General features: G+C 38.6%; 1 protein-coding gene across 1 annotated transcript in view; it reads right to left on the reverse strand.

The window, feature by feature from the left end:
- Positions 1 to 2,521: 2,521 nt before the first annotated feature.
- opn5 (opsin 5) overlaps positions 2,522 to 22,314 on the reverse strand; it is a 43,100-nt gene continuing 23,307 nt past the window's right edge. Inside the window, exons 4-7 of the mRNA XM_088001984.1 lie at positions 10,532 to 10,702; positions 8,786 to 9,120; positions 5,317 to 5,558; positions 2,522 to 3,628 (exon numbers count right to left, since the gene is read on the reverse strand). Of these exons, the coding sequence (XP_087858110.1) occupies positions 3,562 to 3,628; positions 5,317 to 5,558; positions 8,786 to 9,120; positions 10,532 to 10,702 (815 nt within the window). The 3' untranslated portion in view covers positions 2,522 to 3,561. The remainder of the gene's footprint in view (positions 3,629 to 5,316; positions 5,559 to 8,785; positions 9,121 to 10,531; positions 10,703 to 22,314) is intronic.

The following is a 22,314-nucleotide window of genomic DNA, read 5'->3' on the forward strand; positions in this document are numbered from 1 at the left end:
ATGTGGATCGCTTCAGAAAGACTCAACAGTTGCTGGATCTGGATTAGCGTTCTGTTAGAAATGAGACGGAAATCTAAGCTTCACTTAAAGAGCCGTGATCCAGTTGAGCAACATCTGAGTGTCAGAAATGATCAGTTTCAGTTTCTCTCTTCATATCAATAAAAGCTCATTGTGAAAAAAGGAAAAAATAATCTGTATTAACATACAGCAGATTAAACAGAACATGAGAACTACATAGTCAGTATGAGTGAGTGGCTCCAAAGTGGATTTTGCTCAGGCAGGATTGCTACCCAGTAGACCTACCCTTATGTGTAAATGTTGTCAAGGTAAGTTGCAATTTCTGCATATTTTGTAAAACTGCTGTGAACAGGATGGAAATATTTCAATTTAGACAACCGCTATAAACTTGTATAGAAACACAAAACAGGACAGAGCAGATTATACAACATTAAAACATATTGTGACTGTTGTAGAAATTGATATTAATTGTCCTCCCAAACTGAAACTAAACTGGTTTTTTAAACACCTGTTGTGGATACTGGCTCATCACTGAGGTTTTCTGGAACGCTACCAGTAGCCATGTCACACTACTCAGTATCTAATGTTCAACATGTAGTAAATGTCTCGGCAATGTTGGGTTCTGTGATGGTGCACAAGTAAAGCACAGGCAAAGTATGGAGGCCTTAGTCCTCAAGTCCCGACCTGATGACCTTGACCACATGTCCTTCTCCTTTTAGAGGGGATGTCGCATGTCCTTCCTTTTAGAGCAGTTTCCTGTCTGTCTAAAAAATAAAGGCTGCTTGAGCCAAAACCCCCACTGGTGCTGCCATGATTCTGTGCTTTTTTCTGAGTTTAGTTTTTTGATTATTTTCTCGTTTGATTCTGCACAGTCTAGGTGCCATTTATTAGCTTATTCTGTTATATGCTAGCCTTCCCGTAGCTCAGTTTTTCACCTGAGCTTTAGTTTATATTCTCCTCAGCTTCCTGTCATTTTACGCCTTCCCTCAGTCTGCCTGCCTGGTCTCTGCTCTCAGCTGTCACTCTTAGTAATCAAGCTCCTCACCTTGTTTCTCTTTGCTGGTTTCTCACGTTTACTCTTGTTAGCTTACCTTGTTGTTACCGAGTGTCACATTTACTTCATGGTCTTCCGTCTGTTGAATCCCTGTCTGTTCTGTTTGTTAGTTAGTTAGATGTGTGTTAGTTAATTTTCTTAGTTGTGTTCTCTGAAGTTACATCTCTGCCTTCAAATCTGCCTCAATTTTGGATTCAACCTTAACCAGCAGCTCTGAAAGGAGCATCCACAATTTGATCACAAGTTAAACTGGGAATGTTTTGGATGCAGCAGCAACAGTGGCTGAGGAGGCAGGAGTTCATTCTGTACATGGTGGGTTACTAGTTCGAGCCCCATTCTGTTTGTCCTTGTTTCTTTTGATAAGACACTTCATCTGCCACGCCTACTTATGGTTCCGACTGAACAGCAGAATACCATCAGTGTGTGAGTGACTGAATATAAAGAACTTTGGAGTCTTCTGGACTGGATAAAGTGTTACGTATGTACAACTCACTTAACATCTTCACAACTTTGATATGTCTTACACACGATGCATAAACTCCACTATTAGACAAACAATTGAAATGTCTCAGCCACGAGCCAATAACAGTAAAACTCCATCTCACGCTGCACCACACAGACACTCTAATGAAGATTCACTCACCTCAGCATGTTGAATTCTTGGACTAGCTTTAACTGACTGTCTTAAACGCAGCATTAATTAGACCACTCAGAGGCTCTTAAGCATCCAACCTTCACTTCCTGATTTTTATTTCAGCTGCAAATAATTGAAACAAAAGAAAAAGATTCTCATGAAAACAACTTCAGTTTTTTTTATGACTTTCTTAACTCTTTCTTTAGAGTAGATTTAACATGGAAGAAATTAAATATTTAAAGGGAATTAGCGTGAGCAGTACTGTAGTTGCATTTGTTAGTAAAAACCATCTCTGGGTTTAGCAGCAAAACTGACTATGTTGGTCACTTTGCATCATGTTGCCTCCATCAGATGTTTGACATCATCAGAAATGGAGATATCAACGCTGGGATCCTATATGTCAACTTTTTGGCACCGGTCTACCAAGATGGCAGCCGTTGTCCTCACAGAGTGGTTTTATTACAAAATTTTATTCAAGGTGAACCAATAAATGCCAAATGAGGAAAGGATGCCATCCCACGGCAGTGTGTGACCAGAAAAGAGTTTCAGGAAGTACTTCATTCACCAACCAGTCTAACAACGGATACAAAGCAGTAGCAGAACAAACTGTTTGGTTTTGGCAAAATCCAAACATAATCAACGTCGCTGCTCAACGCACAAATGTTCTTACATTGCAAAGGTGAAACTATTTCAGAGGAAAAACAGGCTTTTCAACGGTTTAAGATTCATTTCCAAAAAGGCAAAGTTACAACAAAGACCAACCCAAACGCATAACTTACTGTTTGTGCCAACACAGAAATGAACACAATGCTAAAGAAAGGAAAGGAACAACTTTTATTTTCAGTGGTAACCAAATAAAAAGAGAAGATATAGCAAAAATAAATATATTTTAGTCATCCCTGAATTAATTATAACTCTACTCTATTTCTAGACATGTAAGTACTTGTAGAAATTAATGTATTTTTCTTTAAGTTAATTCAACCCAATTTTGCAACAATCAACAAGATGCAAAACTATGACAATATCTGGCGTCAGTGCATTCTGAATGGCTTGGAAAGTAAAGTGCACTCATTCTGTGTGTGTGTGTGTGTGTGTGTGTGTGTGTGTGTTTTCTTGGACACCTATACTTCACACTATTGACTTTTGATTGATGTTGCTAAATAATGATTGCTAAACTTTTCCAGGTTTGACTTCTCAGTCAACAGAATTAAAAGTCCTCTCTCTCTCTCTCTCTCTCTCTCTCTCTCTCTCTCTCTCTCTCTCTCTCTCTCCCATTAACCAGGTGAGATAATATGATCCAGTGCTGTATCCAGATACTTACAAATTGTTTTTCATATACAACACAAGTGTAAAAGTACAAACACCAACAAGCTGTACAAACAGCAGAAAACATCAACATGAATCTATCTTTTTTTTTTTTTTTTTACCATATTTTACACAAAAACATTATAGCTGAAGATCCGTCTTGACTTGGAAACATCACCGGTTCCCAAACCTGAGTCAAGTAGTTTTTCATTTTTTCTTTTTTTTTTTTTTGAGAACTCTTGAATACTGGAGATGGAAAAATCAACAAGTCCACCCAACATTTTATCTGTACTTAAAAACCAGTGTACACTACAGCGATAGAATCATGTGCAGGTAAGAAGCTACCAGAAAGGTGGATATCCAGTGTTGGTAGTGAGCCACAGCACGCAGGAATCGGCAACAAAGGTGAGCAGGTGATGACCTCATGGCAGGCAGGCAGGCAGGAAGGCAGCGTGTGATTGGTCAGCTGCTGGGCACAGAGGGGGCATGGCGAAGGTAAAATGTCCACGGTAGAAAAGACAAAAAAGGTCAGCAGTCTCAACAGTTTGCTTTACATCTCGATCTGAGCGTCTTTGGCTGGTCTGCTGTCCTTTATTGAGCCAGAGATTGTGTAGAACCTGAAAACAGAACGAGCAAAAAATATTATTATTGTTTAGATGCAGGTGTTTGTCAGACACTTTGTCAGTTGGGCTGTTGTTGCCACTAAATACATCTTGTGTTACCTTGTACAGCGTATTTTTTATTGATGTTTTATTTGTTATGATTATACATGCATATGTTGCTTGTTGCTATGGTTTCTCTTTCTCTCTGTCTGCAGGTCTGCCATGTTGCCTTGTTTTCTCTCTATGCTTCTATCTTCCTCTTTAAACCTTTCCCCTGCCTTCCTCCACTTCTATTCTCCTTCCTCATCTCTCCATCAGTTACATTTGAAATAAACTCAAAACCATTTCTAATAAAGTTTATATTTACAGCTCTGGAAAAAATGAAGAGACCACTTAAAATGACCAGTTTCGCTGATTTTACTTTTTCTAGATATTTGTTTGAGTGAAATGAACATTGTTCTTTTATTCTATGACTTACTGACAACATGTCTCTGAAGTTCCAAACAAAAATTTAGTATTTAGTAAAGCTGCAGTGCTTTCATACCTCAAATAATGCAAAGAAAACAAGTAGATATTTATATAGTAACAACAATACCAATGTTTGAACTCAGGAAGAGTTCAGAAATCAAGATTTGGTGGAAGAACCAGGAGGTTTTCTTTGTTTTCATTTTTTCCAGAGCTGTATATTAAAAAAAATCTATATTTTATGGGTATTCTATGTGAACTTTGCAATGTGTATTCAGGGAAAAACTAACAACCAGCTTACACTAATATGCAGTTTTGGAAATTAAATCAATATAAACAGGCAATTAAAGCTGAGCTGTCAAATACATGTGAGGATTGTATTCATGTCTACCAAATGAATACAATTATATATATATATATATATATATATATATATATATATATATATATATATATATATATATAGATAGAGAGAGAGAGAGAGAGAGAGAGAGAGAGAGTGAGAGAGAGAGAGAGAGAGAGAGAGAGAGAGAGAGAGAGTTTACATTATCTTTTAAAAGCATTATTAACTTAATAAAATGAAACATAACCAAGAAAAAACTGGAAAAAAAACTGATAGAAAGACGATCACCATGGTGAAAATCACATTTTCATCAACATAGAAGAACATTAAATATTGGGACGAGATGAAATCCAACCAGCTCTAATTTTAGTTGTGTGAAAAAGTGGAGGAACACTGAGACCTCACGCTGTTGTGCAATAGGAAGTGAAGGCGTCCAGCGCGAGGTCAAGGTCACCAGTTTCCGATGGACATTCTGCCAACAGTCTGCAGACAGACGTGAAGATCTGCATTTCCTGTTTCCTCCTACATTATCAATATTTTCAGCATCATCTTGGTTAATTTTATTAAGCTGACAAAAAATGTTAAGGCTTCCTTAATGAAGGAATTCCTGGAAGTTTTAGTAACGACTTACAACTTTTGAAATTGTAAAAGGAACACCGAAAGATAAGACTTTAAACTCGTTCTCTTAAAAGAAATCTTAGTGCAGACAGCAGAGCTGACTGTCTGTTTATTAGGATAATGGGAATAAAACCCATCTTACATAAAAAAATGTTTCAAAGTAAGAAAGAAAAAAATTATACAACCCTAAATATTTTTCTTAAGAGTCTCTACAGTACTAAGGAAGTGAAAACCAACAGATCCAGATCATCACCACACAGTAATAAACTTGTTTTACCTCGACTTCCTAAAATGATTCGGTTTCTTCATGACCTTGATGCAGCAGTTGGAGCAGGAGTTTTTCAGATCCACCAGCTGGTAGATGATTGGATTGTACATCGCTGACGACTTGGCTAGCAACGTGGGAACGACAGACACAGGGATGGGGATGGAGTCCGGCTCGCCGAACGCCGACACCACAGAGACCACGGCGTACGGAATCCAGGCAATCAAGAAGCCAGCGCAGATCAGCATCGCCACCTAGGAGAGAGAAGAAAACAATTTTCTGAGGTTTTTAAGTTTTTTTTTTATTTTGATGTGACTTTGTTTGTCTAATTCACTTAGTTTTAATTAGTTTTAGAATGCATTTGCTAATGTCTATTAGTTTACCTTTGCTAAATCTTCGGGTACAGAATTCAAAAAGGTCAAAGTACTATATTGTGCTGATGTATACATTGATTGTGTAAGAAGTAATCAACAAAAGATTCCATTTTCAAAAAATGTATTTAATTATTGTTGACCACCAGCTGATTCTGATGTTTTCTCCTTCTTCTGCTGTCACCATTTTGTGGCTACCAAGAGGATATGGAGTAACATAATTTATCAACAGCTGATGAAAACTGCTTATGTGGGGAAAAAAATCTATTTAACATAAGTTCAAAAGGCTAATAATACTAATAACACACACACACACACACACACACACACACACACACACACACACACACACACACACACACATATATATATATACATACATTTTTTTTTTTTTTTTTACAAACTTTGTATTTATTACCTAAGATGGAGTAGCTTTCAACAAATAAGTAATTTCCCCTTGGGGACCAATAAAGAATATTCTATTCTATTCTATAAACACAAAAATCAAGTGATATTATATCTATCATTTCAGTGTTTTAGTTAGTTTTATAAATGAACAATGTAATTCCATTTAGTAATACTTTTTCCACCATTGATTGTTTTTATTCATTTCAGTTAACGGATATGTTTTTTGTAACTTCAATGTGTATTTTACGGTGGCCGACAGGTGCAAATGCGCACCAAAAGAGAAAACACCCCCGAATTAGAAAACACCCCCGAATTCGAAAACACCCCCGAATTAGAAAACACCCCCGAATTCGAAAACACCCCCGAATTAGAAAACACCCCCGAATTAGAAAACACCCCCGAATTCGAAAACACCCCCGAATTAGAAAACACCCCCGAATTAGAAAACACCCCCGAATTAGAAAACACCCCCGAATTAAATGCAGCAAACAAAAAAGAAAACACCCCCGAATTAGAAAACACCCCCGAATTAGAAAACACCCCCCGAATTAAATGCAGCAAACAAAAAGTGTTGAAAACGGAAGTGCTCCAGACCACTATGGGGAGTCTATAACAAAAAATAGCTGTGTCCGAATTCAGGCTCTGCATCCTTTCAAGGGCCCTGAGAAACTGATCCTTCGAAGCATAGACATAATAAAAGAGTACACCCCCCCCCCCCCCCCCACGATTGGCTGCTCCGGCGCAAATACACTTTGCTTTGCTCAACCAAAACAGCAGAAGATGCCTTCAGCACTGCGGAATATTGTTGATCGGATCGACGGACTACTGACGTGAAGGGCTCGACAGACTTTTCGCAAGTAAGATGGACATATTACTGTGTATTTTTGTGATTAGAATATTACTATACTGTATTTATGTCCACTGGCGAAATACCAGCTAATGCTAGCTATAGTGCTTGGTGTTCAGCCCCCGCTCTGACAGCTAACCGAGATTCCGTAAATCTTAAAATGTTTCAGTCATTCTCCAACATTTAGATTATCTGATACAAGAGCCTACTATAGAAATGAAACAATATAAAAATCATAACATTCACCAGCAAAGTTTACACAGATGACAATGGCTATTATTTAATTATTTAACTCAGTCAACGTAAGATAACTCGAAAATGTCCCGTTTTTGTTTTGAAGGTTTCCTACGACGTGAGGAAGAAGGGAGAGACAGATTCACTGCACAGCACGGATGAATCTCGTATCGGATTTTGGACCCAATCTCAGCTGCTGAATCACTCTTAAACCAGAACTCGTAGGCTGGAAAACATTATATATATATATATATATATATATATATATATATATATATATATATATATATATATATATATATGTGTGTGTGTGTGTGTGTGTGTGTGTGTGTGTGTGTGTGTGTGTGTGTGTGTGTGTGCGTGCATAATCATGCATAGCCTAATGTATATTATTCAGTATTAATGATTATTTATTTATGTTTGTATACTTATATAAGTATGTATTGATAAGACGAGAGCGGTTCATTAGGCGTCTGTCCTTTTATTATGTCTATGTGAGAAACGGCCCGATCTACAGAAGACGGGTCCTTCGAAGGCCACGAATATGGACGACCAGAAGAGAGAAGCTGTAGCCTCCGGCTAGCTGCCTAGCCTCCATCTCGGCGTTATGTTGCTTAGCAACCGTGACAACGTGAAGCACAGAGCAACGAAGTAAAAAAAACGGACTCAGTTGTTTTTTACTCTTTATTTCTGTATTATTCTTCACCTTTTGTAATAAAAGTTGTTCCATAGTAAAAAGAAAATCTGTCTGATTCTAAAATGTTTAATGTATACAAGGGATATTATTCATTTTCAAATACTCTCCAGATCTCAGGTAGTAAGACATTACAGTTAAATAAACTATGTTTGAAGGCTTAACTTTAATCAGTCAAACCCATTTGCTCAGGAATAAATTAAATACTTTATTAATATCTACATGGAGCGCCCGGCCAGCTGACAGCTTGCGAGTGAAGCTGGCTGTTAATGCAGCGGGAGAAGACATCTCCGAAAACGTCGGAGCAATATTGGAAGTAGGTGATTTATTAATGAACCGAGCAGATATTTCAGATCTACACATCTACATTCTCGCCTAAAAACATTGTAAAAAATAAATTTGTGTAATTTTAAGTGTAATACAGCAAAAATTATTTTGTCGCCATTGCGGGGGTGTTTTCTAATTCGGGGGTGTTTTCTAATTCGGGGGTGTTTTCTAATTCGGGGGTGTTTTCTTTTTTGTTTGCTGCATTTCATTCGGGGGTGTTTTCTAATTCGGGGGTGTTTTCTAATTCGGGGGTGTTTTCTTTTTTGTTTGCTGCATTTCATTCGGGGGTGTTTTCTAATTCGGGGGTGTTTTCTAATTCGGGGGTGTTTTCTAATTCGGGGGTGTTTTCTAATTCGGGGGTGTTTTCTTTTTTGTTTGCTGCATTTAATTCGGGGGTGTTTTCTAATTCGGGGGTGTTTTCTAATTCGGGGGTGTTTTCTAATTCGGGGGTGTTTTCTTTTTTGTTTGCTGCATTTGATTCGGGGGGATGTCTTTTCTTTTGTTTGCATGTTTTCTCTTTTGCTGCGCATTTGCACCTGTCGGCCACCGTAGTATTTTGCTTTTTTTTAGTGGACTATAATAACCTCGGACATAACTGACCTTTGTGAGTTTCATCTCCAGGTTGTGGTTGTTTCGTATGCGGGCATCGTAGTGTGAGATTTCCTTCGATGACGACTTCACTTTAAAAATGATCATGACATAGGAGAAGACGATGATGCCTGCTGGGAGGACGAGGCAGAAGAAGAGGATGGCCAACACGAAGCTTTGGCCCGACACAGAGGCTTGAGCGAGCCACCAGTCCAGGGTGCATGAGGTCCCAAATGGCTCCGGGGCGTAGTGGCCCCAGCCAACCAGCGGCATGGTGGCCCAGAAGGCTGCATACATCCAGACAAAGGCCAAGCAAATGAAGGTGTGGTGGCGTTTTAACCATGTGCCTAAGATGAGTAAGAAAGATATAATCTACATTAGAAAAAAGTTTAACACAAACAAACCTACATTTCCCTCCAAACCCATCTTTCAGTGTCATAAAATTATAAAAAATATTAATTTTAATTCTAAAAAAGAGACAAGCTTTGACACTGTCGGAGTGAGCAACACAGTCCATGTTTCAATTTAATTCAGTCATCATTTGGCCAAAGACCAAACACTAATTGGACACTTAAGTCATTTTCTGTCATTAACACCGGACTAACCCCCAATATACGCTGTTTGCATCTCCACTTCGCCATGCTGTGGCCTCCACAGTAAATACACGCCCATTTCAGTCAGTAAGGGTGTTTACTCTACCTCCACAGCGCCACATCAACATCCGCCAAAATTAGAACTGGCCCTATTTTTGCCGGACGCCGAAATCTTCAACAATCACAGCACTCTAACAGGAAAATGAACAAACACCAAAATGATTCACCAACACAGACTAATTTGTTTGCAATACTGGATATGTTAAGGAAAATATGGGTGCTTCAGCATATATCATTTATGGCTGTGCGTACATACAAAATACGTGGATTTAATTCTGAAACCTGTTAAGTTGAATTATCTTGTAGGAGCGACGGTCCAAGCAGACAAAGTCAGGAGAGTATTGGAGGGAAAATATTAATGTTGGGAGTTGAGACCTGCAGTATTTTTTATTTTTTTAATCACTGACATGATTGTGAGATCTCTCATGGAGTACTTCTACAGTTTGCAGTGCAGCAGAGCCGCACGTAGTGTAAATCCCGGGTAAATCTGCTTTCACATGATTTCCTATCTTTCTTTGAATGCTGTCACATTGACAAACACATGTTGCATTGAGTAAATGCAAGAACTTCAAGAGGATTTTGCAGAACATCAAGGCCCTGTCATGTCTTTGAAGTGCATGTCACTTGTAATATGCTTCTGTTCTGAAAACTGCATGTGTTCTGGGATCACGGTGTACAACTTTAATTATGTTCGGACAGCGTGCGCTACTTCAGCTATAAAATCAACATCTCCTGTTATTTATTTTTTGAAGACCCCTGCCATATATCCTGATTAATTTGACTGTAATGACCACTTGGGGGCACTACAGCCCTCAATGGCTGGTTTCCTGCTACTTTTAGATGCTTCAACACACCTGAGCTAAATTATCAGCTCACTAGCAAGATTGAAGAACTCAGCTGCCTACTGAAGAGGTAATTCAGCCGTTTGATTCAGTGAGTTCAAGGAAAACATCTAAAATGTGGAACATGGACACTCAAGGACTGGAAGTGAAGACTTTGTCATCTGCTGCAAAGCAAAGAACCAGACGGATGATTACTACTCCCATTGCCTTTTTTTTCCTGTGCTGTGCTGTCAGAAAGTGTTAGCTACTGTTAGCAGACTCACCGTATCGGAGGTGGCAGATCTTCAGGTAGCGGTCCAGGCTCACCACTGTCATGGTGATGAGGCTCCCACAGCCAAAGAAGAAGCCTGCCCAGCCATAGAACTGACAGCCTTCCCAGCCGAACAGCCAGCGGTGGGAGAAACTGGAGACCACAAAAAACGGCTTTCCGGTCACTGGAGGGAGAGGGGGGTGAAAAAAAAGCAGAAGAAGAGGAAAGAAAGGTGAAATACAAGTGAGAGAACAATGATGGGTGGGGCGGGAAGAGGAAGGGTCCAGGCAAAAAAATAAGTGAAAAAACTAGACTTTTAATTTAGTGGTAACAACAGGAAGGGGCATTCTGAGTGTCACAAAATTACAGTGAACAGTTTTATACATTTTTATTTGTTTTTTTTTAATCATCGGATAAAAGCGTTGAAAATATGAAGCACCTTAACAACACATTAAAAAATAAACACACACACACACACACACACATATATAATTTTCCTACTAAAACTAATAGCAGGCATCCTATTTGCTTTAAGTAGGATGTTTTACTATTATATCCCAAAGATGCAGTGAAATCTCTGGAAAATATGGGACAAAGCTGGTTTTGTTTCCCACACCAAAAATGTTATTTGGATGAATGGTGCAACACAGCCAAAATTATTTATTTGGCAAAATCTCTCGGTGGAATGAAGGGCTTGAGGCCTTTTCATGTGATTCTCATGCATGCGTGTGTGCGTGTGTGCGTGTGTGTGTGCTTGTATGCTTGTGTGTGAGATTTTTTTTCTAGCACTCTAACTTTCTATCCACTGCCCAGAAACATGAACAGGCCACTTTAAAAAACTCAAAGGTGAGTTTGTGTTTGCCTGTCCTGGTTCCCCATCCTGTAATTTGAACCATTTTTGTTTGTTTTGCCAACCAACAAAATTGGCAAAACAATTTTGCCTTTTTTTTTTAGTATGCTGTTTGATAAAACTTGTCTAGAATTTAGCAATCAAGACAAGCCGGGAAGAGGACAATAAAGTCTACTTTAAAGTTTAATTTTGGGCATTCTCCAGAACCAAGAAGGTTATAGTTTTGCTAGTTAAACCTTTATTTCATCAGGCAAAACATTAAGAGCGTCTTCCTATTTACAATATTAGCCTGGAAATGTTAAAACACTGAAAAGAGGAGAGAGGGCAAAGGTCAACAACATTTTACATACATCTACTCTGGATATACAAACCCGATTTTGTATTTCCAAACGAAACACTGAACTTAAAATATTTCTGATTGAACCGTTCCTAGATTGGATTTTTAAGTTTAGGTCGATTAAAAACTCTAGCTTTTGAATTTTCACCTCTAGTGGAGAAAATCATTTGCGGTTGTCATCTTAAAAATCGATATAGAGTTTCTCCTGTGTTACTGGACGTCCTTCAAATGCATATTTCTCAGCTTTCATTGTGAATCAGCTACTGTTAGAATCAGCCCAGACTTCTCTTCTCATCCTTTGCATTTGACAAATCGTTTCTCCAATTCATCTCCAACAATTATATGTCATCTGTTCAAGGACAACTGGATGTCAAAGGAGAAACTAACAGAGATGGAAGATTTTCTTTAGGTAAAAAGAAACACTGGGAATTTCATAAACATTCCAAACATTTCTTTGTTGCAGTAAATTTTGTAAACAACAATGTACCACTCTTCATAGGGAACAACAACACTAAGCTGCTGGATGTAATGTACCTGCAGGATGTTATTTCATGACATTACAAATCTGAGATTCTCAGCCAATTTGCATACATGGCCCGTTCTGTTGGCTGCAAGTCGTTATCCCACAGAGAATTTCATCAGGAAAGGAATCAGTGGAGGCATGAAGAGCTGAGCAGCCTATTCAAATCAGAGCTGGTTACCTGTCCAGCATCAGATAGTATTATGACCAGAACAGAAGCACAGACACTGGCAAGACAGATCAGACAGAGAAGAAGTTCTCATGAGGCTCTTGAAGTGAAATTCACACCAGCAGTAAAAACATACTACGCAATCAAACCAAAAAAAAGTTCATAAATTATGGATGTTAATGTAGAATGGAACAGGGGGATACATAATGAAAATGAGATTTCAATATCATTCCTGTCTGAATCCAGCAGAGTTTCTCTCAGATGTCTAAAAAAAATTCAACATGATTTCAGCTTCAGGTTCTTATCAGAAATGTTTCCTAATTTTTTTTCTAACCATCCTGGATTTGCCCTCCAGCTGCAAATCCTTAAAAACAAAAGTCATGATATTAGTACCACCAAGCCTTCCTTAGGTCCAGTGGGTTAGGGTTAGGGTTAGTCCAGTGTGAGTCTTCCTTCCAACAGGGTGTGTGTGGCAGGAGTTGTTTTTGGTCTTTCATTCACACAGCAAGTCATCGTGTTCAGTTCCAACCTTTTGCTGAAATCAAATTTTTTTCTGTGTGTGGTCGGTTCATACAACTAATATAACGCGCTGCAGTCAGACTTATGTGTAACTGGTATACAAATTTTTCTGACAGTAATAATGGAAAGAGCCGTCAATGGATCAGTTTTAAAGTTATTCAGTAATGAGAGCCGACTTTATCATCACAAATCATAACATGAAGGAAGCTAAACTTAAAGCGATGGCCTTTGGTGGAGCGGTGACTGCAACTCCTGTAGAGAAGTCTGTTAGGATGTGGTGGGACTGTGATGTGCTTCACTGACAGACTTCTTTCATAAGTTCAAAATTATAATTTTCAGACATCTTCTAAGTCTGGATTTTCTGTGTCTGCCTTCTTCTGGTGCAGAATTATGACCCATGTCTCACATCCGTGACATAAACATCAGACTGCAGATGCTTTGAAAACTATCAAATATGTATCTGATTTGGTACCGTATACAAAAGTGGCTCAAGTCGGATTTTTGGGAGGTGAGAAGATTGGAATGGGGCCGTTCAGACTGCCGTAAACGTCACATATAGGTCAAATATGAGAAAACAAACAGAAAAAAGACGATTTGAGTTGACTTCTATCTCAGTGTAGGCATAGTCTTCCACTATTTCATTTTCTTGTCCAAACCTTCTGCAGAAAACTGAATCTCTCATCAGTCCTTGGCTTTTGTACAAGTCTAACTCCTCTTGTGAGGATTTCCTGATTGGGCCCAAAAGTTCTCACTGCAACATTAGAACTGCATTTACTAAATTTATGGACATGTTCCATACTTAAACAAGCACTTCAGTGTTGAGTTAAAATAATCTAATTCAGTGAAGTTTATTACTCTTAGTAAAAACAAAAGCAGTAACCAAAAAACATCCTACAGTAAGTGAAACAGGACCCATGAAGAAATAGCTAACTCTATGGCCCAGTTGTTGTTTTTCAGCACCATTGTTGCTTTTGACTAAGTCAAAGCCACAACATTTCTTCTCCATGCCTTTTAGTACACTAACAGAAAGCCATTTACTTGTTTCACAGAACTTCGATTCACAGAACTGAAAAGTGGAAATGCATGTGACAACTCCTGTGGCAACTAGTTCTTCTAGGAAGCAGCTAGAAGCACAGCACAAAAGGTATGTTGTAAAAAAAGAAAGGAAGAGACACACACACGCACACACACGCACGCACACACAAAAACAGAGATTTGCCCCCAAGCTCAAAGAAAGAACGATGTAAAAATAGATGATTGGGAAACCAAGTGACTAATATGACTTGGCATATTGGTCACTTGCATTGTGAGGTTGATTAGTTGCACGTGACCAGATGTTCATGCTGCAAGCAAATTATCTAAAACTGTAAAAAATAAAAATAAATTTTATCTGTATCTATGGCGATCTGTAGTCCTGGACATCACAGGAAAGTGACACTAATGACGACTTTATTGTTGGGAAGTTTACTGGTATTACTGGTGTTTTTTTCTCACTCCATTTACAGTGAGGAGGCCTTCTTCCATGGAACCAGGGTTAATAAAATCAGCACAAAGCCCGAGTTGATTCCCCATCCTAAAAGTTCCTGGAGAGTGGGTCTGAGCAGCAGCCATGTGGTCCGCCGAACGTCAAGCAAAATAAAGCGAAAAAACATCCAATTGTCTCCAGGGCAAAACTGCAGACATGATGAGCCAAATGTTTTCTTGGAATTACTGAAAACTGAGGCGGTCGGCATTTAGACAAACAAATACAAGACTGCACCATAAAATATTAGGAGGACATTGCGGGCTTTGTGTGCCCCCTAACACTACCCCGACGTTGACGCTGCCCCTTACAAGAACTTTAGAAATGATGTGGTGCTCTGGCCCCCATAAGGCTAATAGACCAAACAAGGTCATTAATTATGCTTTGAAACGTCCTCTTTTGGTAACAACACAAACTCAGACACACACATGCACATGACCGCTCACATGTTCAGAGGCTAAACAGCGTTTACTGTACAAACACTAGATTACAGCCAAACCTCTGGTTCTACAAGCCGTCAGGGATTGGTTTACCTGCTGGCTCATGCAGCCTGCTGTCACTGCTTTGTCTGAACAGCTCTTAAAGGGATTGCTCATTTTTTTGAGTGTTAATCTGCTGAAAGGTCATGAGCAGGTACTAATCTAGGTAAGGCAGGTGATTTAATGACGGTCTTCACTTTGTATAAATACATAATCATTTCTCGCAGAGGTTGAAGCTCAGGGCTGCTCTGAGAATGGAAACGGAAAAGAGTTTATGCAACTACTGCATTGAAAACGGGTGGAAATTAATAATCGATTCTTGCTCAACAGTAATAAAGGCTTATTGTTTTGTACTCAAACTTGTATTTTCACTTGAGCCTGTTGGCTTATGTATAATATTCATTTACACTGTAAACTACATTTGTTACTGAGAATTTCTGTGTTCCCCCATTGTGGAAGGAGAGAGCATATTTCTCCAGTTTTAGCTTCTCCTGTTTGGCTCCCTGTTAAATCCAGAACACCATTTACATTTCCTTACATACAAAGACATTAATTCTCAAGCCCCATCATATAGTAGAGATCTTATTCTTCCATAAATTCCCCAACTAAGTACTTTCCTCTCAGGCTGCAGGTTTACCAGTAGAGTTTCTAACAGTAGAATTGGAGGCAGATCCTTTCGTTATTAGCTCCAGCAGACATCCTGTATACTTTTAAGAGTAGGCTTAAAATATTTACTTTTAGTAAAGTTTGTAGAGTGACTTATGTACTTATTATGCTGCAATAGGTTTAGGCTACTGGAGGACAAACTGATTATCATTATCCAGTTTCCTACTTTCTCCTCCTACTCTACATTCATGTATTATCTGTAGTTGTTGCTGACATTAACTTTTTTTTATTACATTTGCCGTGTTTTCCTGTTAAAATGGAGGCTTACCCTTCTACCAATGACATGTGAGTCATGGCTGCAAATGCAACGACTTCAGTAAATCCACCGTTGCCACACGCTTATTCAGCAGGAGAGATTCAATGCAATCGACTGGGCTTGGCTAGAAAACTTTTCACCACTTGGAATAATTTATTGACTTGAACTACAATTTACATACATGTCCAAGTATTCTTTTTTAAGGGAAGAAATCAACACTTCCTTTAAAAAACACCAAACTAGCTGCTAGCTGACAACAGCTACAAAAAAACTGTTGTCACAGAATGGAGTAAACAAGTAACTATTGGAAACTACAGTTAAAGTTGCTCTTAACAAAATTGTTACTTGTTGATAAAAACTCGTTGCACAATCAGTATCGCTCTAGAGAGCGCACAGCCACCAGAATGTTCAGTCAGAACTGTTTCTCATTTTCTTTTCCATGGCAGCCAACGTTTTCACGTAACACTTTAAGTATCCAGAGGGCAAAGCTTAATTCCAATAATGGAGAATATTTATAATGGTAGTGATCCAGCCTGCACGTCATCCGGATAATCCTCTACATCCATAGACGGCATAAGCCTACAGAATGTGCAATTATTTACTTATATTTGCTTTAGGCAGTGCTTTATTTTGAGTTAACATGCAATAAAACAACAATGTTAAATGTTTATGTAGTTTATGCATTCTGCATTATCTTTATGATGAGCAGGACGACCTGTGTCTTCAGTCGGCCTACTCAAAGGCCTGTCTGACAGACAAAGTCAACTGAAGAGGATTTATGAGGATTATATAGGGTATGAATAAGGAACCAACATATTTTTCATTTTAATTTATTGTGCTTACATAATTCTGATTAAGCAACATGGGTTATTTTTTAAGTAAAATGTTTGTTTTTTGCATAACCTTGAGCTGACTGACAGATACTGATGATGTCTGACAGCTAATGTTTAAAAAGAATTGAAAACCGACCCATTAACTGTATAACTGTGTTTCTCAACACTGTCCACATTTTTCTGAGGCTCCCAAACTCATTATACAAACCAAGAGAGAATAATACAGACTATTTTCTTCCATAATTACATGTGTTACCAGTTCTATGTTAAAATGGTTAATAGCCTGTACTTGTGTAGCACTTTATCAAGTCCTGAGGACCAAAAGTGCTTCTCACTACATTCAGTCATTTATACACACATTAACATACTGATGATGGTAAGCTACATCGCAGCCACGGCGGCCCGCGGCGTTCTATATTTACATTTTAGTTTTTTATATCCACTCCAAAATAAAAATAAAAATGCTCCTGCAAACAAAGCATGTTCCTCTGAAGAGTTCATTTCATCAGTTTTCTGTTTGCACTTTAGTGACAATAAAAAAGCATCAAAACAAAAGTGGAATCGTTGTTTCTTGATCGAGTGGTGTGTTTCTGTGGATGGCAGTAGGAGGGAGAGGAACTTGATTTTTGTCACAGGTTTTCAGTCTTACGCTGCACTTTTAGGACATAGTGATGGTTTTTACCTTGATGTCTCAAAAATCTCTGTCCCAAAGGCACAAACTAGCTGTGCTTCCATTACTGATTTGTGCAAAACTTGGTCGATATTTCCCTAATGTTTAAAAAAACTGAATTTTGCAATTGCGGTGTTTTCATTAAAAAACGCAATTCAAATTGCATGTGAATAAGTTTGTTTACATGATAAGTCGTAAAAATAAACATGCTATACAAAGGTTTTTTTCATATGGATGGCAAAACTATTAATTTGGCAAAATATCTCTGTGGAGTCTTTTCAAGTGATTCTCATACATCTGTGTGTTTTCTTTGGTGATCTAGTTTCTTCCCAGTGTCAAAAACATGAACTTGAAACTACCTTATCTCTGACTGACTGCTGGAGATCAACTCAGTGAATGAATGAATGGATGATTCAGAAAAATACAACACAGAGACCAAGTCCTTCATATTTTCCCTGTTAGTTCAGCTGAACCTTTAACAACAGTACTAAATGTGTTGCTCATGGTTACGGTGGACAGACAGGCTATATTTTGAATTAACTTTATAAAAAAAAATGAGTCGTGCTTCAGAAGTGAAAAGACAAAGTTAATTAGAAAAAAAAAGCATCCTCAGGAGGAGACATCATTTCACACCTGATTGTTTCTTGCCTGATGTAAATTGTAGCTTTTACTCAACAATTATTCATGGCCTGGGTTAAGAAATCTCCATTCCTTCAGTCAATGAGCATATTCTGAATATAGGAGAGTTATCGCTCTTCTTTTGTCCAATGACATCATTCCCTTGCTTCACAACATTGTATCAGTATGCACCTGATTGTCTTAATAGAGCTAAGGCTCAGAGGAAATGAAAGTTTCCCCAGAACCTTTGATCTGTGGCACAATGTGCTACGTTCGTTCTTAAAAAAAAAAAAAAAAAAGAAAAAAAAGACATATGTCATAACATAAATGTGTCTCCTCCCAAATTTACTATGTGGGCACCACAGGGTTAGTTTAGAGTGATGATGCTGTTGCACCAGAAATCTGCACTACAGATACCATAATACACATAATACATTGTTCATTGTGGTATCCAATGAAGAAGCAGGGATACATTTTCTCCCTCTGCTGTGTAGAAAATAGAAAATCAGAGTGGCTTCGGACCAAGCCCCCCTGAGAGCCGCAGCCGGGTGACCCAGTTGGTCCTGACTGACGAAGGTCACCAGCTGACCAAAACGTTCCGACCGTTGAGCTACGACTCCACCAGTGGAAAGACTCATTTGGGAATAAAAACTCTGCGTTCGTCCCAAACGCGGCGATGTGATCCTTCATGTCACAGGGCATGCGAGGACATCAGCCTGGACTCAAAACCTTTATTGTGAGCCGGGCCGCTGCAGAGCGGGCTGCAGGGGAAACACATGGAGCGATTACCCGCTTTGTTCACTTCCAGGACACACACGTTCTTTGTTGACTTAACTCTGTCTGGATCAAGAGGGGCACACACAGGTCAGTATGCCCTGCTCTAGAGCTTCAATTCCAGATTCTACATATAGCATGCAGATAAGAGTGTTTTACTGAGAAATATTCTCAAGCCATTTCTAGGTTTCGAACCTTAAACTATTGCGTTAGCTTCAGCTTTTTTCAAATTTGCAATACTGAAGCTCCTCCATGTGGACAATAATTTGACCTTTGCCCTTTTCTGCTGTTTACAGCCTGGTGGTTTAATCAGCTGTGCACAGTAAACTTTAGCTCCCGATGTTTAAACTCTTGTCAACACTTGTCTAAATAAATCAATAAAAAAATAAACTGTGACTGTAGATGTTTTAAATAGTTTCTTCCAATACTTCAGAAGATGTTGTAGCTTTTCAGAACTCGTTTTGTAACAAAGTCAAGTTTTGGAACCTAGTTTCTGGTTGAATTGTGTGATATTCTTTCCAAATTTAATCTAACTTCTAAAGCTAACATTTCAAGTTATTTTTTAATACCTAACTCTCATTAGATGCATTTCTACCAACCATAAAATTACACAGGCTGGAATTATGAGAACCAATTTGCTGAATTGAAACATTGCAATTAAAAAGTTTTTTGGTAAAATGTTTTGGTGCTAGGATCAAGCGGTTTGTCAGCCATATCAAAATTTTTGTGTTTCACAAAACTCACAAAATGAGAGCAAACACACCCGTCAGTGTCAGCTCTAAGCTGCAGAGTTCAAAACGCCTTTTTTACCTGACAACACAAGAATTTCAAAAATATTTGTAAGACAGACTGTGAGAACTGATTTTGATTTATCTATCAGTTGTATGTTCTGTTGCATAAAATATCACCCTGTCGTATTATTTCTCCCTTCTGACATTTGTGTGTAATTCTATCAGTTAAGGAATTCCTGAGTCGGTGGAAACCTCTCTTGTGTGGTCACTGAATAGATTGTAATCAGTTTATTTTAGTGCTGCAGTGAACATGTCTGGGGCAAAAAGGACAGCAGTTCCCTCCAGCTGAACTGCCTTTACAAAACTGAGATGAAAAAGACAAACAGAAACATTTTCTGCCCCCGGTGGCTGCCGTCAGTTGCTGAACTGCCTAGTGACATCAATCTATTTCCCTGCCACAGACATGATGGGTGAAGTCATTTTGCACATCCTGTTTATATTTGACTTTCTTTCTGCTGCAGACTCCATTCATCTCTCTTTTTGTCTCTTAAACAGCAACAGATTAGACCAGCTGTTCTCACTCAGTACATCCACAGTCCACTGCTACACCATTACACAAATGTTTAAGTTTAGCCTTAGGGGATGAAACGTTTCATTCATCAGCATAAAGAAATGACTGAGAACAAGCAATTCAACTCAAGCTCAATTATAATTGATGCGACACAGACAGCGATGATGCATGAAGCAGGTTTGAGCAAGAAGCATCTTTGTCGCATACTGAAAAAGAAACATGAAACATTTCTGTGTTTTTCTATGTTATTTTTTAATCATTTTAGCTTAATATACACAAATTGCATATAATTTGGTCAGGCTCACAGGATATGGTGTTTTCTTTCTTCAGGCCTTTGTAAGCCGTTCAAATAGAGCAATCTGTATCTGCAATTATGAATGTTTCCCCATCCACTAGTATTGAGGTCCTTCTGTAATTTTAAGTTGCATTCCGTATTAAGCAACACACATAATGGGTGAAAAAGAAAGTCAACTTTTTGATGACTGACCAGTTATAATAAAGCAATATAAAACCTGTGTGGGGACAAATCATTGAGCACATGGGAGGGAAAACATTCGGTCTGTTACAGTGTTACGTTTTCAGGCTTGATGTTTATTTTGCAATTATTAATTAATGATTGCTTCGACACAGCAGTTTAGTTAGTTAATGTAAACTGCTCTGCTGATGAGCTCTCAAACAGTTGGAATGTGGGTCGTCTTATTTTTGTGTTAACTGAACCAAAAAAACCAAATTCTGCAGCACATGCTCATGGTAAGGTTGTCAAAGTCAAGCTAGCACAGCTAGCCTACATACCACTTCCACGCAATTCTTTTTCTAAATTAAAAATGTTCACTGACTGGTTAAATCTGATACCCATGTTCCTTATATTATCTAGTAGTCGTAGTGATGACAGTTAATAGCAAAACATTGCGTCCCTATTTAACCGTGTGATTTTGTTACTTTCACAACCATTGATACTCCTGACTCAATGCATAGCCATCTTCTAAATGGGTCCTGAGGTCAGAAGTGGTTTGTCACATGAACCCCAAACACCACAAGCCACAGACCACTGAAGCATGGTGGCTGAGACATCATGGACACATGAGAGTATGGGGAGGTTTCTCATACCACGATGATGTGGATGTTATAGTATTATTATGTTTTCCTAACTCTGAATCCCATCAATCAAAATATTTGTCATGAAGAGGAAAATATATATATGTATATATAAGTTGCATTTTCCCAGCCTCATGTTCTTCAAGCTGTGGACTCGTTCCTCCTGCTCTGGCCGTCTCACTTCTGGTCTGGGTTTATCTTTCCTCGCTGCTGCAGATGGTGCAGACTCCTTGTCTGATGTCCGTTGGTATGAATTAAAATTTAATGTGTCTGTCAAAACGTGCATCATGAAGAGGAAAATAATATATGCAAGTCACACCTGACTATAAGTCAGTCAATACCGTTTCTGATAAGCGAACAGAGACGGCTCATTGTGTTCTCTTACTTTGCACAAGTTTTGATTAAAGTAAACAACATGTCAGCTGGTCATTTGATGGAGGAATCAGCAGAAAATCAAAGGCATAGTGGTATCCCAGTGCACCCTACTCTCTGCTCCCTAAACATCTGTCAGTGGAAGCTGGATCGGAACTTCCTTCAGATCCAGGACTTTTCAGCGGGGCTTGTGACAGGAAGTGAACCAGTACTGGATGATGTTGTGAACTTCACAGAGCAGGCGGGCCGGGCCAGGGCTCTCCACAGACTCTCTGGCTCATGGGAGGATTTGAAACGCATGAAGTCAGCAGGACTTTGTAAAGTAACAAAGTGTTTAATCCCTTTATCTACAACAAAGAGGTTGACCTTAATTAGAGATGTAAGAAACAGTCATACAAAATTATCATAGCCCATTAAACATTATGTTCTTTCAAAGGAAATGTTCTTACATTGATGTCTTATAGTTATTAATTCATCAATAAGAGAATGATCAAGTCACCCCACTGCATCTCATGAAGATAAAAATCTGAACTTTCCCTTTCTTCAATCTCTGACTGTCTTTGATAAATTTCTTGGTATTTCCCATCCTGCTTTATTATATGGTTATATGGTTATAATAAGTGGAGGTCACAAATATTTGTGGGTTTCAGGCATTCATGGTAAAATTTGTGGTGGATTCTATGATGAACTGCAGCAGCACTCAAAGTCATTTGCTTCACAGATAGTTTGAGGTTCTTTCCCTGGAATGCTGTATTTGGTTTATGCCAACATCTTCTCTGTTCTTGAGGTCAAATAATTCAATTGTGGACTCATT

Source organism: Poecilia mexicana, unplaced genomic scaffold, assembly GCF_051168715.1.
Source record: "Poecilia mexicana isolate PSO_F unplaced genomic scaffold, ASM5116871v1 scaffold_21, whole genome shotgun sequence".
In the NCBI taxonomy this organism is placed as follows: Eukaryota; Metazoa; Chordata; class Actinopteri; order Cyprinodontiformes; family Poeciliidae; genus Poecilia; species Poecilia mexicana.